Here is a 17,928-nt window from a genome sequence, read left to right as displayed (position 1 = left end):
CTGTATGGGAGTGCACAGATTAGGTACGGTAGTGCATGAATCCAATATGGCTGTGCAAAGATTATATATGGCAGTGCATCGATCCTGTATGGCAGTGCACAGATTATGTATGGCAGTGCATAGATCCTAATGGCAGTGCACATATCTTATATGGCAGTGCATTGATCCTGTATTTGCATTGATCCCATATGGCAGTGCACATATCTTGTATGGCAGTGCATGGGCCCAATATGGCAATGCATATATTATGTATGGCAGTGTATAGATCCTGTACGGCAGTGCATGGACCCAATATGGCAGTGTATTGATCCTGTATGGCAGTGTTTGGAGCCTGTATGACATTACACAATCCTTTTACAGTAGTGCACTTGTTTGGTGCAGCACTTTTTTAGCTGTACAGTGTCCAAGCATCTCCACACATAGTAACATAAGGTTGAAAGAAGACAAAAGTCCATCAGGTTCAACCTAAAGAAACCCTACTGTGTTGATCCAGAGGAAGGCCAATTTCCTATGAAACAGATGATAATTGCTCCATCTCAGGGGGAAAATTCCAACTCCAAAATGACTATTAGAACAATCCCTGGATCAACGTATCACCAGAAATCTTATGCCCATAACCTGTAATATTATATTTTTTGAGAAAAGAATCCAGGCCTCCCTTGTACTTATATAATGAATCGGCCATGACAGCATCAGGTGACAGAGTTTCACAGTCTTACCGCTCGTACAGTAAAGAACCCGTGTCGATGCTGATTGTGAACCCTTCTTTCCTCTAGACGTAGAGGATGCCCCCTTGTCATGGTTACAGACGTAGGAGTAAAAAGACCACTACAAAGATCTCTGTACTGTCCATTCATATATTTGTACATTGTGATCAGATCGCCCCTAAGACGTCTTTTTTCTAGCGTAATAAACCTCAAGCTTGATAACCTGTCCTGGTACTGTAACCCACCCATTCCCTAATGACCTTTGTCCCCCCCCCTGCACCTGCTCCAGTTCAGCTGTGTCCTTATATACCGATGCCCAAAACTGCACAGGTTCTGTCTGTACCATATGGAGCTGTTCTCCCCTAGAAAAAAAAATCGCTATATTGTTTCCATCATAGATTTGTACATTACATTGTTCCGCAGAGGTCAGCAGATTTGTGCCTCCTGTTTGCAGGTAATGCTTGCCGAGCTGAAAGGTAAAGATGAAGTATATGCTGTGAAGGTCCTGAAGAAGGACGTCATATTACAAGATGATGATGTAGATTGCACTATGACAGAGAAGAGGATTTTGGCTCTGGCAAGAAAACATCCGTATCTGACACAACTTTACTGCTGCTTCCAGACTAAGGTAATGTAACTGGTGACCAATACTGAGATATACTGCCATAAACTGACATATAGCTATATACTTTCTTCCTGTATGGATTGTCCCAGCCATGACCGATCTATCTATCATCTATCTATCTGTCTGTCTATCTATCTATCTCCTATCTATCTATCTATCTATCTATCTATCTATCTATCTCCTATCTATCTATCTATCTATCTATCTATCTATCTATCTATCTATCTATCTCCTATCTATTATCTATCTTCTATCTATCTATCTATCTATCTATCTATCTATCTATCTATCTATCTATCTATCTGTCTGTAAGTCTCTCTGTCTGTCTGTCTGTCTGTCTATATATGTGATACTTCAGCTCAGAAAACCAAACATGTCAACAAAGCCATTGAGAAAAGAAGACTGATTTTCTTTATGAAGTGGGGGAAATACCATCCTCTCAGTATTACATAAACAGGATCTAAGAAAGCTTCAGAAACTGGCTACAAAGCATTTTTGTTTGCTGCTTTTTATTTATGCCGTTCCAGCAGTTCTGCTATTTTTTACTCCCCATACAGGAAACAATAAGAATATGGTGCGGAGATAAGACTGGAGCGGGGGCCTGTACACACGCTCATCTACGCTCCGGAGCCCCATGGCTCTTAGCAACAAAATATCTGCAGGTTCACCTATTCAAGGAAAGTTACTAGACTAGAAAACACAGCATAAAAGCAGAGACAATATGAAGTTTATCTTTTGTGTTTGTATGTGTTACATAAAAAGAAATTGAGGAGAAGAAAGTAAAGAAGATCCATATGTATATATATGGATATTTCTTATGTATGTATTCATATATTTAGTAACTTAATAGCTGCTCTGTTAGAGTAAAGATCTGTCTGGATATCATATACTGTAAATATATACAAATGAAAGCAAAAATAACAAAATAATAATAATAATAATTGTTATTATTATTATCATCATTATTTTGAAATAAAGTTTTGAAACATATAAACAACCCGTAATAATAAAAATAAAAAAGTATCCTTTTACGTTAAATAGTTCAGACTTTTTATCCTGTACAGTGAACGCCATAAAAAAAAGTACCCGGATTCCTTTTTTTTTTTTTGGGTGGTACAATGCCTCCAAACATTAATATAATAAAAAAAAAAAGAAAAAGTCACCTAACCAAAAAAGACTAAGTCTTCTAACCCAAAGTTATACTGATAAAAATGTCAGGTCACCCTGCAAAAAAATATGCCTTCACGCAGACCCCTTAATAAATAAATGAAAAATTGTTCAGTATTTAGATCCTAACAACTAATAGAAATGATAAGCTTAAAAACTCAATAAGAGAAAATGACCCGATATGATCAAATTTATGTTCATTTTAGTTACTTTCATTTTATCACTTTGCATCTGTCTCCTAGAAGGCCACAAGGTGGCAGCAGAGTGCTAGTCTCTTGATTCCACATCTGTCCTAGAACCATAATTTCCTGGGATCTTAGGACAAGCATATCCATAGGAATAAAACAGATGTGGACAGCATGACATTGCCTTTCAGTCCAGGACACACTAGCCAGGGTACTCAAAAGCAATATAGGGGAAGAGTTTTGCTTTTTATATGCATTTATGAATTTACATTGCATTTAAGGATCTTTTCAAGAAAGGCTGGGTTCACAATCCGTTTTTGCAATCCGTTTTTTTCAAATGGATGAAAAAAAAAACAATACAATCCGTTTTGATCCGTTTTTCCATGGACTTCCATTAAAAAAAAACAAAAACAAAAGAACTGATTGAAACGGAAAAACGAGGTTGACTACGTATTTGTGTACATTAAAAAGAATGGATCAGTTTTGATCTGTTTTTTTTTTTTTTTTTTTTTTGTATAATGGAAGTCAGTCGAAAAACGGATCTTTATGGATGCACACAATTGTATCCCTTTTTTTTATCCGTTTTTCATCCATTTTTTTTTTAAAAAAATTATGAAAAAAACAGATTGCAAAAACGTAGTGTGAACCCAACCAAAGAAATGTTATACCACCATCTATAGTAATAAAAGTTAAGAATTTACTAAATCTAAAAGCAGCCTATAATTGTCAGAAGTTTGCTATAAATGTATACAGTCTATCAACTCTATGCTCAATGCAGGAAAAATGCCAAGATTGGATTCATCTGTATCAAACAATCTGCTGTGAGAAGTATTAGATCTCTAAAGAGGTTGTGCGATAGTTAAAAATATGGTATAGCTTTGTGTATATTGCTTATATGCAGAACTGTATATTTTTTCATGGTAACAGACTACAAACAGATGCTGTGTAGTCTGATCCTGCAGTTATACTCACTGCCCCCAATGTCTTTCTAATATACTGAATATAGGTTGTCAATATGCAGGGAACAGAAGTATGACAGTAGGAACAGACTACACAGGGTTTGTTTGTAGTCTGTTACCATGGAGACACATAGACCTGAATAGACGCAAAAAGGACCAATACTTTTATTCAAGATTATTTGCAAATTTGCTTTTTTTAAATTATTTTTATTGCCCAACAATGTCTGTAGCAGGACACCCAGAGAACCATATACTAGTGATTTCACAGCAGTGCCATAAAGTGCACCAATGGTGGATGTTTAAATTTTTATTCTTCCAACCTGATCCAAGTAAATAAACGTTGAAACGTGAGGCGATTGAAGCTGTGACTTCTATCCGGCATCTTATTTCTTTTTTTTTTTTTTAATTTAAAGTTTTGTTTTTTTTTCAATAAACATACAAAAGACAGAGGACTGTAGGTCCCCAAATATCAGACATACAACAAAAAACAGTCGTCAAGAACAGTACCTGTATGGCGTCATATAAAAATAAACAATGAACAGCTGAGAATCTGAAGGGATAAAAGTACACATGTACAAATAAGTAAGGCGATTCCCCACTGAGGAGACATGGTAAAGCATCCTGACAGAGGCATTAGCCAAAAACACATAGACAATAAGCATAATAAACCTCCTGAAGAGAAGGGCCAGCCCAACAAGGGCAATAAACAAAATATGAAGGGGGAGACAAGACAAACATAAAGAAGAAAAGAAGAGCAAAGTAAAGTAAAGTAAAGGTTCCAGGGAGCACAATCTGATGTGAAAGAGGTAACAACCTGAGACATAGCGCCCGCTGCGGCGAACAAGGGCAATGGAGAAACGAGGGGGGGAACACACACCAGGAGGAAGGGTCATATCTACACGATCGCGGTCTTATAGGAGTCGGTGGATCAAAAAAGGAGCCACGAACTCCACGTTGCGGTATATTTTTTGACTGCAGGTGGAGTGACGGCAATAAGACACTCCATATCATGCGTCTGATTAACTTCTGCGTACCAGTCATCCAGGTTAGGGGGCTCCATTGACTTCCACCGTCGGGGTATCACAGTCTTAGCTGCCTGCAATAAGTGCCGAGCCAAGGATTTCTTAAAACGTGACTGAGCAGCGGGGAACATATAGAGGAGCACCGCCTCAGGAGTACTAGGAATTAGGATACCCGTCACCTCATGAATAATACGGAGGACTGAGGACCAGTAACCGGTTAACCGTGGGCACGCCCACCAAATGTGTGTCATGTTCCCTCCAGCCCCTCCACAGCGCCAACACTCATCAGGTACTGTAGGGTACCATTTGTGAAGGAGAGTAGGGACTCTGTACCACCGAGATATGATTTTATAGCTGGTTTCCTGAGCTTTACAGGCCAGGACTGCTTTGTGTGAAAGAAAGAAAGCTTTAGACCAAGATTGCTGCGATGTAAACTGCTTCCCTAGTTCCTCCTCCCATGCAGAGCAAAAAGTCGGCAGTTGTTGGGAATCAGTAGCTAAGAGCAGCCGGTATATGATAGAGATGGCGCGTGGGGGGCAGGAGGGAGTCACACACAGTTGCTCAAAATCAGTCAAAGGACGATGTAGTGCGTGAGTGCGCTTGGTAGTGGAGTAAAAGTGTTGGAGTTGGGCGTACTCAAACGAGTGTCTAGCAATGGGGATAACATCACCCCCGACATCTTATTTCATGGCTATCATTCATATGTCTACCAGTGTTTTTCTTTCTGTGCGTTTTAGGAACATCTATTCCAGGAATGGAAATTAATGATTCTAAATATAGCCAGATCTCTCTCTAGAGGGATATAGAAAAAATTATAAACCACAAGATTTATACAGCGACTAAACCCGTTTAGGATCTCAAATGCTGAGTACTGAGGAGTCTAACACGCAGATGCTGCGCCGACACAAACCCGTCATAAATATTATATAATCTATGGACATCTACACCTATTTTTGTATGATTGATAACTAGAGATGAGCGAACCTGCAGCATTCTCGAGTCGATCCGAACCCGAACTTTTGGCATTTGATTAGCGGTGGCTGCTGAACTTGGATAAAGCCCTAAGGCTATGTGGAAATCATGGATATAGTCATTGGCTGTGTCGATGTTTTCCAGACAACCTTAGAGCTTTATCCAAGTTCAGCAGCCCCAGCTAATCAAATGCCGAACGTTCGGGTTCGGATCGACTTCGGATCGAATCACTATTACACATACTGAAGCCATGCACAGTCGGCGGCCGATAATTTTAGGTCAGGGCCTAAAGAAATGATCAGCCGATGATGATTTTCTCTATTATACGGAGTGATAATCTGTCAAATCGGCCTTCAGTCTCACATGAAAAGTTAGGCTCTGTGCCCATGGAGCAAAACTGGCGGAATTCTGCGCCACGGAGTCCCGCCAGCCTCCCTGTGATAATGACAGTCTATGGGAGACTTGCACGCCTCCGCTCTCTGAAGTGTTCATTCTTCAGCGCGGAGAAAGGAGGCGCGCAAGTCTCCCATAGACTGTCATTATGACAGCAGCACTACATAAGTTCCGTGGAAATCACGGCTGTTGTGACAACGGCCGTGATTCCCACGGAACTTATGTTGTGTAAACATAGCCTACACTAGTGACAGAAATGCTGAACAGATGGGTGTATTACTTAACTCATTCTGTTCAGCAGTTCTCCTAATATGCAGGAGAATAAGATTCTTGCCGCACCCCTCCCCCCGCTCTCCAACTGTTGAATGACAGTTAACTGGCTATACACAGTAGAGATAGATAACTGGTGGGTGGTGGTTGCTCGCTCGAGATGAAACCAATGGGTTAATAAAGGCCATCATTGTCTTAGTATAAATCACTAACCTGTCAACTTTTACAGTAATTCTGCCGTCTACTATTGTTTTCCTTACAATACCGTAACTTGTCCAGGAACAAGTGATCTCTTAGAAGAGCCCAGACTGATGGAGATGAAACAGAAGATGTTTATAGAGGAGGAGCGGATGTTTCTAGAATGTAGTGACCACTTTATTTATGTAGAACCCAGAAATAGACAGTGTGAGTGAGCTCGGCTTATATATATATATATATATATATATGGGGTGGGAAGGGAGCTTCATCCTAATGGGTAATAGCAGCAATGGAGGAAAAGTGCAGGAGCCTTATATCTGCATCTCATTTCTATGTTTTGTGTGAATAGGGGGAATTCAGCTTTACATTATTGCTTATGATTGATATTTGTGTATCTGGTTAGAGAGCTGGGTGCAAACCACAATGGATATTAGAAGGAAGGACCTTGTTTAGATATGGCCATGGTGTTGTATGACTGACTCTGCTCGGGCTATAGATTGTCGGACCTTAGGGGTGGATCAGGGGCGTAGCTAGGACTCACAGGGCCCTATAGCAAAACATTTTTAAGGGCCCCCCTCCCCTAAGCACAACACAAAGCACTGCTGTATGTATATATATATACTTTACTGCTGGTGCACTGATAACCCTTCACCTCTGCAAGCAGTGCACATTTTCCTTTCCTACTTGCTGGGGAACAGAGGTCAGAGGTTATCAGTGCAGTGAAGCAGAGATCTTTGTCTTCTGCTTGTTAACCTTTTTTTGTGTTGCAGCATGTAAGTAAACACTGGGTCACTTACACACTGCAGTACATAAGGGGTTAAGCAGAAGGACGCGCACTCTTACCTTCTCCCCCGGGCCACCTTTCTGCACGGGCCCCATAGCAACTGCCTACCCTTCCTCTATGGTAGCTACGCCACTGGAGTGGATATATTATAGGCTGTAGATTGGTAGCTCCTAATACATCAGGACAAGTCTAACTTTTTAGATGCTCCTGGCTCTTTCCTCCTAATCCCTTAGGGCCCTATTACATTGTCCGATATTAGGAGCAAGCCAGTGCCCACCTGTCAGGTCAGCGCTTGCTTGCTCCTTGTTCCTCACTCACACAAGTCAACGGGAAATTGTGTGTGTGTGTGTGTGTGTGGGGGGGGGGGGGTAGCTTCCCTAGTCCATTTCCACTCTGGAATGCCCTTATGGTTTATTTTGAAGAACTTTTGTTCTTTAGACAAATCACTTGTTAGCCAAGGTCCAGCAGTTGGGCTGCACATGCTTAGTTCTCCTGCAGCACCCCCACAGGAGAAGTAAGGCATTATAGCAGTGAAATATACTGTGTGTACATCCCTGTCCTCCAGAGTAAGAGACACTACTTGAGTATGGGTTTTCTAAGACAGACAATCCCTTTAAAATTAAAATTTAAAAACTTGGAAGCCCCCCCCCCCACATCTCTCTAGAATTTAAACCCAGTTAATAGAACATACAGTATCCGAATGGTAGCTCTGACTGACCGGCCAGATATTCATTCCCATCTTTAGCAATGTAAACATATTCAGTTGTTTAGTTTAGTCCCTACACTGAATATAAACAGTGATTTTTGTGAATTATTTTATTGGCCTTGTAGCACCGGACGAACAATTCAATCTTCTTGGGAACTAGCTATTTCCTTTGCTGTTTTTTATTTAAAAAAAAAACATGTTATAATGAATTCAGCCATGGCTGGGTTTGTTTGTGCAGTACCGCTACACGACAATAACAATTCCGCCTAGCGTCGCTGAGCATGCTGGGTAATAGTGCACGGCTGGTTCTAGCAGTGGTAAATTCCACTGTGTCAGAAATGGTTCCCAACGTGGTCAGTCATCCAGAAAAGCGTTCTGCATCTGAGTTGCTTATTAATCAGGGCGCTCGATAATTGGACCTTTGCATTCTAGCTTACAGAGTATCCCAAATCTGGGTCCCAATTCCTCAAAGAAGTGTTTGCTCACGTTCTCGAACACTGGGGTCTCTGTCCGGTGGAGTGACCTGATTTTGGGGGAAGATTTACTGTAATACTCCATCTACGCACTGTCACTGTTGCTGGTTATTATTGAAGCCTGGTTAGTTTTCTGAGGTCCCATTGTTCTCTCAAGCTCTTTTTGGTGCTCATTAAAAAGGGATTTGTTGCCCAAAATAAACTTTATATTTTTTAAAGATTTTTTTAAAACTTTTTCCCCCAATATTTATTTAGCTCTGCTCTATTAAGGAAGGAGGATAAGAGAGGGTACGCTGGTCATGTGCAGCCTCATGTGGACCTGTCCCTTGTTACACTAGTGATGTAACTATAACACCTAGCATGCGCTGCCCTACAGAGAATATGGGTGAACGGAGGCTACCATAATTAGAGCGTGTTAGAATTTAGCTTATGTGACCCATCTTTTGCCCAACATAATCTATCGGGGAGAGCCAGGAGGCCACCATACATATAAAAAAGCTGGCTGGTATAATTGAAGTTTGGCCAGCTTTTCTCTAATATTTATAGCGGTCTTAAACGGGTACTTCGGTGAAAACTTTTTCCTTTACATCAACTGGCGTTAGAAAGCTATATATATATATTTGTAATTTATTCTATTTAAAAATCTGCAGTCTTCCAGTATATGTCCTGCAGGAAGTGTTTGTTTCTTTGCACTCAAAGTGCATTCTGCTGCCACCTCTTTCGATGTCAGGAACTGTCCAAAGTAGAAAACGCTTGCTATAGGCATTTGCTGCTGCTCTGGACAGTTTTCTGACATGGACAGAGGTGGCAGCAGAGAGCACTGTGTCAGACTGGAGAGAATATACCACTTCCTGCAGGACATACAGCAGATGATAAGTAATGGAAGACTGAAGATTTTTAAATAGAGGTAAATTCCAAATCTGTGTAACTTTCTGACACTAGTTGATTTGAAAGAACGGGTATACCTCCTGTGATCAAAATGAATATGTGGATTGAATTATGGTGTTTGCAGGGAGTTTACAAGAATCGATTAGTCATGTGCTGTTTGACTGATAATCTCCCTGTGTAATAAGACCTTACACTGGGCAGAATGAGATATCTGAAAGAGAACCAAGAGCCTATAGAAGGAGAAAGGAAACGGGGGACGTAAGCTGCCACCAAATCTATCTCCCAGAGAACAAAAGGCAGGAGAAATCCAACATATCCAATCCTTCTCTCCCCAGCATCAGAGGCCAATATATTAGCCAATGAAATCGGTAGGTCTGTGCATCCTTTCTCTAATGTATATACAGAACAGGGGCGTAACTACCACTATAGCAGCCATAGCGGCTGCTATGGGGCCCGCCGCATCAGGGGGCCCCATGGCCTGCTCCTGCAATACACTGGGCCCCCTGAGCCGTCATCATTTGCAGCACCGGGTGGCCCTGCTGGTCTCCTGGGTTTTGCAAATGTCCCTTTAACTGCAAGCACTCCTGACCAGAGCTAGCAGTTATGTAGTTATGACTTCACTTGACCGTTTAGTGGTCAGTCGGGGGGGGGGGGGCCCAATCAAATGTTTTCTATGGGGCCCAGCCATTTCTAGTTACACCCCTGATACAGAACTTTAGGTTTGTGCTTCCAGCTCACTAAACCACATGCTGCCGTAGAATAGACTTGTCTGCCTGCCATGTCATCAGTCATCTGCCACTCTGACTGCCCCATAAATATAAATGCCTTGTATTAGTTCAGTCAAGCCTTGTTAGTTATGACTGGCACAGGATTCCAATCCCCATAGAAACTAGATAGTTAGGATATACTTATAAAATGTCTGATCCACTAATAATATCCAATGTTAGTGTCCAGCTTTTTATAGAGACAAGCACGCAGAAACTGCTCCTATTTTCTTTTTTTAGAGATTTTTTAGTCTTCTCTCCGGGAACGCAGAAGTGACGGTGTGTAAATATATATATCAGTGGAGACTCGTAAATGAGTACTCCATTGGATTTTTTCTGTGATTGCTGTGTTTTGTTGGTCTATTTATCATTGCCCCAGTAGCCAGAATCCTGCTCCACACTGACGAGGAGCAAATACCCCGAAACTGCAGTCTGTGGATGGATACCTAGCCTTGGTAACCCTTGTCTTATGTCCTTATACTCGCCACAGAGTTAGACTTTGACTTACAGGGGCCACCCTGGTGTTTCCCTATTTAGGTCCCAAAGCTCGCAACAGAGTGAGGACCTGAGGGACTACGTATCAGGGTGGTTTGGTGCTCTCCCCACTAGGAGGCACCCCTTGGTAATGGGCTTCCTTCTCCAGGGAGAGGGATATCTGGCTATTCCCGTGTTTTGAGACTCATGACTTAGGCTCCACGGACCCCTTCTTTGTATATATATATATATATATATATATATATATATATATATATATATAATATGAAACGCTCCTTATGCTAGAGATTATAGATTTCAGTACATGTTGCACTCCAGGGTTGCACTCATTCAACCTGCAGGTCTGGATAGCTATAGATGGTCATTGTTAGTTTTAAAACCTTTCCTCTGTTTGATAGCCAATGTGAGTCCAAACATCACTTCATTAGCCAAAAAATTCTTTCAAATCCAAGTTAAACTTTTGGCCACTCGGTGTCTCACTTTCCTGCAATCTTCTAAACACTGCATATTGTTAAATGAATTATTTTCCCAGTACCTGCTAGATCAGAAAATAGTACAGGAAGGGGCTTAACATGTGCTATGTGCAAGAGAGGGGAAGGAGAGATTATGGCCTGTGTACCTGTAAGCTGCCTGCAGAATATGCAGTCCACTGTCTATTGTCAGGTGAAATCTGTCTCTAGTAACAGACAGAGGAGGACCAATTATGGAAAGTGGAAGCCTTGAGCTGTGTACCTGCAAGCTGAGCCAGTCTGCATGTTGAAGATGATCCACACTGTGCCTGAAAGGTAAATCAAGGTTTCCTTCACCACCCAAGAATCTTAGGAAAGCTGTGCCATGTGCAAATACCTGTGTACCTACCACTGTAGGTCCACACTTCCTGTGACTGATTTTTCTTTCCTTTCTACTCACATAGCATTAGTATTCACTTCTCCCCCCACATGACATCTAATACAGTTTGGTATAAATCATCTGCTCCACACGGTGCCCATCTTTCTTCCTTACTATGTCAAGGCATAGCAGAGAGGAGTCTGTGCTGTGCTGTGATAAGGCAGAGCAATAAAGAAAGAAAGTCTTGTGTATACTATTTGTCTCCTTGGAAAAATCGCTGTTTACCATAGAGGGAACTCTCAGAGGCTGATCTATTAAAATATAACAATATTCTTCCCACGCGGTAAACGGCGTAAATGAAAATAGTGGAAAATATCAGTATTGCTGCTTTTTTGTTACATTATATTTTTAAAACATTTATAAAAAGTTATCAAAGCATCCACTCTAAGCAAATATGATACTAATTAAAACTAAACATCATTGTCAGGAATGTGACTTTGCGCTCCTCGGTCCGTGCTGGGCGACCGAGGAAGCGCTGAGCCTCTGGTTGTTTTTTGTTTGCAGTCCTGTCTGAATGCTGTCTTAGTTTCCCAGCCACACCCGCATTGCCTGTTACACTCTGGCAGTGCGAGGGTTTCTCCTTATAGACCTGTCCAGCTGAGCTGGGTGCTGGGATCAGGGCTGATCCAATCAAGTGCTGGACCCAGTCCCTGATTCCAGATAAAAAAAGCAGCAGGCTCTTCATTTCCCTGCTGGCTATTGAGTGTTACTCAGCTAAGTGCTTCATCTCTCCTGGTTCTGTTACTTCTGTTGTCTGACCTATTGCTTGATCTCCCAACCTGCTTTGTCTGCTGCCTGCCCTGACCTCCTTGCCTGTCTCTGACTCTTCTTCTGCCTTACGTTTTTGTACCTCGCTGACCGCCGTTGCTGACCCGGACCGTAGACTTTGCATTATTGTGTTTGTTTCGTCTGTCTTGTTTTGTGTATCACCTGGTGTAGGACAGGGACTGACACCGTGGTTGTCCACGGCCGTTTAGGGCCGTTGAGGCAAGTAGGTAGGGTCAGAAGGTGGGTTCTAGTGGTTAGGGCTCACTATCTTGTTCTGTTCCCCACCTACGTCCGGCGACTTTGTGACAATCATGGTTCAAAAAATGACATCCTATACAGCCCTGTAGGTGGAAAACTAAAATAGTTGGAGAAAAAAGGTTTTACTGTAAAAAATTAGAAAAACTATGAAAACATGAGTATTGTTTTATTCAGACTGATGTATAGAATAAAGATATCATGTCAGTATAACCGTACGTAGACACAAGAATCCCTCAAAATTTACAAAAGTTTTTTCCAATTTCAACCCATAAATAATTCATTTTATGGTAGATTGAAAGGCGCTATTACAAAGTACACTTGTTCCTGAAAAAAACAAGCCCTCACATGGCCGTGCAGATGGCGAAATGATGATAGCTCTTAGAAGGTGAGGAGGAAAAACGAAAATGCAAAAATACAAATTGGCCGGGTCATTTAGACCCACTGATCGAACGGCGCCGACACGGGGAATCCGGTGTCGGGGTCAGTTTTTCGGACCAAGGCCCGGTTCCCTTGCATGGCGCCGTTCTATGCCCTGGAACCGGCCGGTGCTCAAGCACGGGAGGGCGGCCGGGCCGGCCCCAGTGGGGGGTAATCCCCTCCCCGCGTCATACAGGGGAGGGAATTCCCTCCCACTGGGGGCGGCCCGGCTGGCCTCCAGTGCTTGAGCACCGGCCAGTTCCGGTGCATAGAACGGCGCCATGCACAGGAACCGGGCCTCGGTCCGAAAAACGGACCGCGACACTGGCTTCCCCATGTAGGGACCGTTTGATCAGTGGGTTTAGGTTAAAGAGGATGTACCAGGTGGTACATCCTCTTTAAGGAATCAGGTCTTACTTCGGTAGTAGCTTTAGAGAGTTTCCCCTTACATTATATTATAACTCGCCAATTACGTCTTACTAGAATTTGGTAAATTGGTTCCTTGTTTGTTTTACTATGGTGAAATAACAGAATTGAACTCTCCAAGGAGGTCCAAGACGTGGGCTTTGTACTCAATACAACCCAATTACCTTCTTAGTATGTAACACGTTGTGTACTCTTCACCTGTCCATGTAAATAAACTACTGAATAAAATATTTCGATTCCAGCATCTCCTTGTTGTTAGCGGCTCCACCTCACTGAAGGGGTTGCTGCTTTGTAGGTTGCCTGAGGACTTGTATTTTCCGAGCTGTTTGTGTATTCTCTGGATAAATAACCATATCACTCAGTGAGGGGATTGGACTTCTGAATGACTGTCCTTGGGTTTGTTTGTGTGGGATTTATTGTAAATGTGAACAAATAAACCTATTAGACCCATGCCCAGCGAACTCTGATTGTAATCTTCATATAAGTTGTGTTGATAAATGGCCCCACTTTATGCTACCATATCCATATATCTATATCAGGCTGCTGTATCCAACATGTAAGGTAGCCAGAAGACTAACTCATGGGATATATCTGGTATTCTTAGATACAAAACACGGCTCATATGAATACATTCGTTTCTTTAAAGTTATGTCATGCTATCGAGACATCAAAGTTGGCCAGAAGGATGACTATTAGAGATGAGCAAGTAGTGAAATATTAGACTTTCAAGAATTCGAATCGAATAGGCACCGATATTCGACTATTCGAATGAATATTAGATCCCATTATATTAGTATATTAGTATATGGGAAAAAAATTCTCGCCACTTGGAAATCCAAATTCGACCACTTGGAGGTCACCAAGTCCCCCATGAAACCTCCCTAAACGATGCCAACACCTCCGGAGTGACACTGTGACATCAGGGGGAGCATGCCTGGGTGCACCCAACACCCCAAAATCGCAGTATAATGCCACTCTCCGCAGTTGCGAAGGAAAAATATTTGCGAATGCTTTACGAATGTTTACTGCAGTGTTCACACATTCCCTTCGTATTTTGTGCGCGTTACATACATGATTCCAATGTGCATCCGTAGAGCGTCACGTTATTCGCACGTATCACACATTACGCTGTACAAAAACTAGGCCGCAGCAGAGCAGAGATTAGGCAACTGGCACAATAGGTATCACATGCCTTTTACTGGGCAACTAGCACAATAGGTATCACGTGCCTTTTACTGGGCAACTGGCACAATATGTATAACGTTTACGTGCCCTTAGTGGGCTAAACCAGGGACACTATAAGTCACTTGTACACACAGGGTACTGGAATGAATACACCTGCTCATGCTGCTGTTATATTATCTGTCTTAGCACTGAGAAGTGCTTTGGATTCAAAGATTACCTTTTTCGCTTGATCTTAGCCCTGAAAAGGACATGTGGGTTCAGTAGTAATCCTGCCTAACCAAAACGCTACTAAAACCTCTCTCTCCCTGCTCGAAGATCTCTCCCTGGCTAGGTTGAAAACGCATCTGCGGTAGAGAGGCGGAAGTCAATTATTAAATATTCAAGGTCATGTGGTTCAGCCATCCAATGGCAGCACAGGGGCAGCACAGTGATTGGCTGAGCGGCTGTCAGTGTGCTGGGCGCTGATGGAAAACAGCCAGGTAAGCATGGTATTGGGAGCCAGGGGAACGCGGACAGGTAAGCATGGTGTCAGGAACTCAGTAGTTAACTTTTACAAGTCTATTGCCCGATAAATTCTTGCAGCAGATTTCACTGTGAAACTCGCAGCCTGAAATCCGCTGCAAAATGTTTTTCTTGCAGATCAACTGGTGTCAGAAAATGGGGCTGTTCAGGCATGATGGGAATTGTAGTTTTGCAACAGCTAAAGGGCTGCAGAATTAAATTCCGCTGTGTTAATGGAGTGCAATAGATTTAAATAAAAATAAGTATTGTAGCGGAACTCACTACGAGAAACTCAGGGCATGAAATCCACCGCAGATGCGGTACATGTGAATCCATCACTAGGCCGTGTTCACACAGCATAAAAAAAATCGTCTGTTGCTGCAGTAAACACAGCTGTCATTGCAACAATGGCTGCAAAACGACCGTAGGAAAAACTTGTCAGCTTTCTACAGTCACATTTCAGTGAACAGCAGTAAAGCAGTATTGGCTGCAGGAACTTGTAAAACAGTGGCCGTTGTTTTACAGTGTGTGAACATAGCCTTAGTGTAAATTGTAAACTTGGTTTATATCACATCCCCTGTTGATTTTAAATTTTGAAAGTTATAACGACCGGTACCCTTTAAATTCTCTCATCTATTCCATTTATTTATTTACTTATAAAGGATAAGAATGTGTCCCGGTCATGTGACCATCACACGGACACATAGTTAGTAAGCCATTGTGCACACTGGCGTCATGGCTGGTGTTCTTTTTGTCTGGATAAAGGATATGACAGATCCATCATGATCCGATTTTTTCCGACTGACTTATAATAGGTTTATTTTCCTTTTGTTATGTTCCTAATTGAGAACAATAAACTATTCTGGACATCAGAATTCAGGAGAAAGGCGGTAAAGAATGAATGCGCACGCGTCCATAGAGCTCCAAGACTTGGGCATCTTCAGGGGGTTCAAAAAAGTTCTTCATCCTCCGTCCATCTTGAAAATCGTTGAATATTAAAAAGTTCAAAAACTTTTCATTGTACAGTAAATCGTGTTTTCTTCTCCCTCTTAAGTAATCACTTGGACGCCCTGCGCGGCTGAGGCTTAATATTAGTAACAGGAGTATATACATACCACATGCTTTGTAACAGGTATTTGTCTAAAGATTAGAGGAGACATTCCAGGCGCGTTTTAAAAGGAGGCAGATCTGTTTACAAACGTGAAGAAAACAGATCAGATTGCGCCTTTATTCTTCATGGAAATAGCATGGTCACATGCTGTTTACTGGCATTACCTAATATTTGTCAAGGTCCCCGATTTCGGGAAGGATTATGGCAAAACTTGGAAAAGACCCAGAATTTAGACTAATGGTGACTGATAATTTAGTCTTCATACTGCTGTTCTAAAACTATATTCTTAAACTCTTAAAGACGTAATTCTTTTTTGGCCTTAAAGGGCGGTCACATGAAGTAAAGAAGTAAAATCAGAAGTGGGACGCATAGATATGTATAAGGGAGAAAAAATGTGCTGTTTTTAGGTAAAATACATCATATCACTGTACTGTTTTTATCCTCTTTGATCTAATCACTTCCTGGTTTCCCCTCTGTTGCCATGCACACACCTTCCCACAATCCCTCTTGGTTGCATGTGCAGTGAAGACCAACTGCCAGTACTAATGGGACAGATCAGGAGATCAGGAGTTAAAAGGAATCTGTCAGGTCCCAGGCCCTACCTGAAGTGCTGACAGTGTGCTGTAGCTGGCAGTCCCCTAGTGAACATGGTACCTTTTGGTAATTTGTCCGTGGAGACGATTATGCACAATCTGGGGTCTCCTACTGTAATGAAGAGTTAAAAAAGAGTTGTGGCTGAGTTTTTGTGCCACACTCCTCTGCAATGCTTTTCCCTCCCCCTTCTCCATGAATAATCAATGCTGTCAGCCAGTGTCTCTGATTGCAGATCAGCTCTCTATAGACAGTTTAGGTCTGAAATAAACACTCAGATATGGTTAAGTCTCCTAGCCCAAATGTATTGGAACCATGGTCTAGGGTTATATCATCTGTGTAGAGACCAACAACAGTTCCTGTACCTACCTCACCTATCTACCTCACCGCCATCTTGGACCAGGTTCATTATGAACTTCACAAAAACTTTGTGCAAATTTTTTAGTGAATCTCGCTTTGTAAAGTTCGGTTCACTCATCTCGAATTTTAATTTATCACAAGAATGAAGTCCCCCTAGAAAGATTAATGAGGACTTGTCCCCCCATCTACCTATCTATACGCCAGCACTAATAATTACAATTATCCGCCAGAGATCTAAGCAGGCGTCTCTTAGAGTTTCATTTATCACTTTCCCTTGTACAGAAGTATTTTGGTTTTCAGCAGTTATAAATATGTTGCTTTTTTTTTTAGAGAGAAAGAAAAACAGTCTTAGATTATTCTTTACAACATTTTGTCTGGAAAACATTTTTTAGATAGCTTTGCACATAGGTCCGCTCCCGGCATCTTGCTGGCATAGAGAATATTTGGGTAATAAATTTATTCTGCCAGCTGTATGATGTGGGAAACTGAATTATTTTGGGTAGAGAACGTGGTTTTGAAATCATGCGGATTGTTTTTGTCTGAGAAAGGGAATATGGAGTCTATGTGTGACATGGAATGTGCAGAGGAGACTACCAGAGCATGACTTCACATACTCATGGCTGTACCGGCCTCCTTGATTCTACACTGTTTAGGCCCCTATGACTTCACATACTCATGGCTGTACCCAGGAACGGTCTTGGCATTTCTAGAGCCCCAAGCGGAGTTATGTCTGGGGCCCCCCCCTCGACACGTGTTCCAAAACAATAGACCGCTGTGTGTTGCCCCCAGTAGTATATACCCCTTGTGCGCTACCG

The 17,928-nt window shown here is 42.0% G+C and overlaps 1 protein-coding gene across 1 annotated transcript in view; it reads left to right on the top strand.

Annotated features, from left to right (window-relative positions):
• Positions 1–17,928, top strand: part of PRKCE (protein kinase C epsilon) — a 302,560-nt gene that overhangs the window by 184,324 nt on the left and 100,308 nt on the right. The window contains exon 10 of the mRNA XM_069955442.1: positions 1,162–1,335. Coding sequence (XP_069811543.1) covers positions 1,162–1,335 — 174 coding nt within the window. The remainder of the gene's footprint in view (positions 1–1,161; positions 1,336–17,928) is intronic.

This window comes from Dendropsophus ebraccatus, chromosome 15 (genome assembly GCF_027789765.1).
Source record: "Dendropsophus ebraccatus isolate aDenEbr1 chromosome 15, aDenEbr1.pat, whole genome shotgun sequence".
In the NCBI taxonomy this organism is placed as follows: domain Eukaryota; kingdom Metazoa; phylum Chordata; class Amphibia; order Anura; family Hylidae; genus Dendropsophus; species Dendropsophus ebraccatus.
Note: the sequence above shows the minus strand (reverse complement) of the source record. Positions and strands in the feature narration are given on the sequence as shown.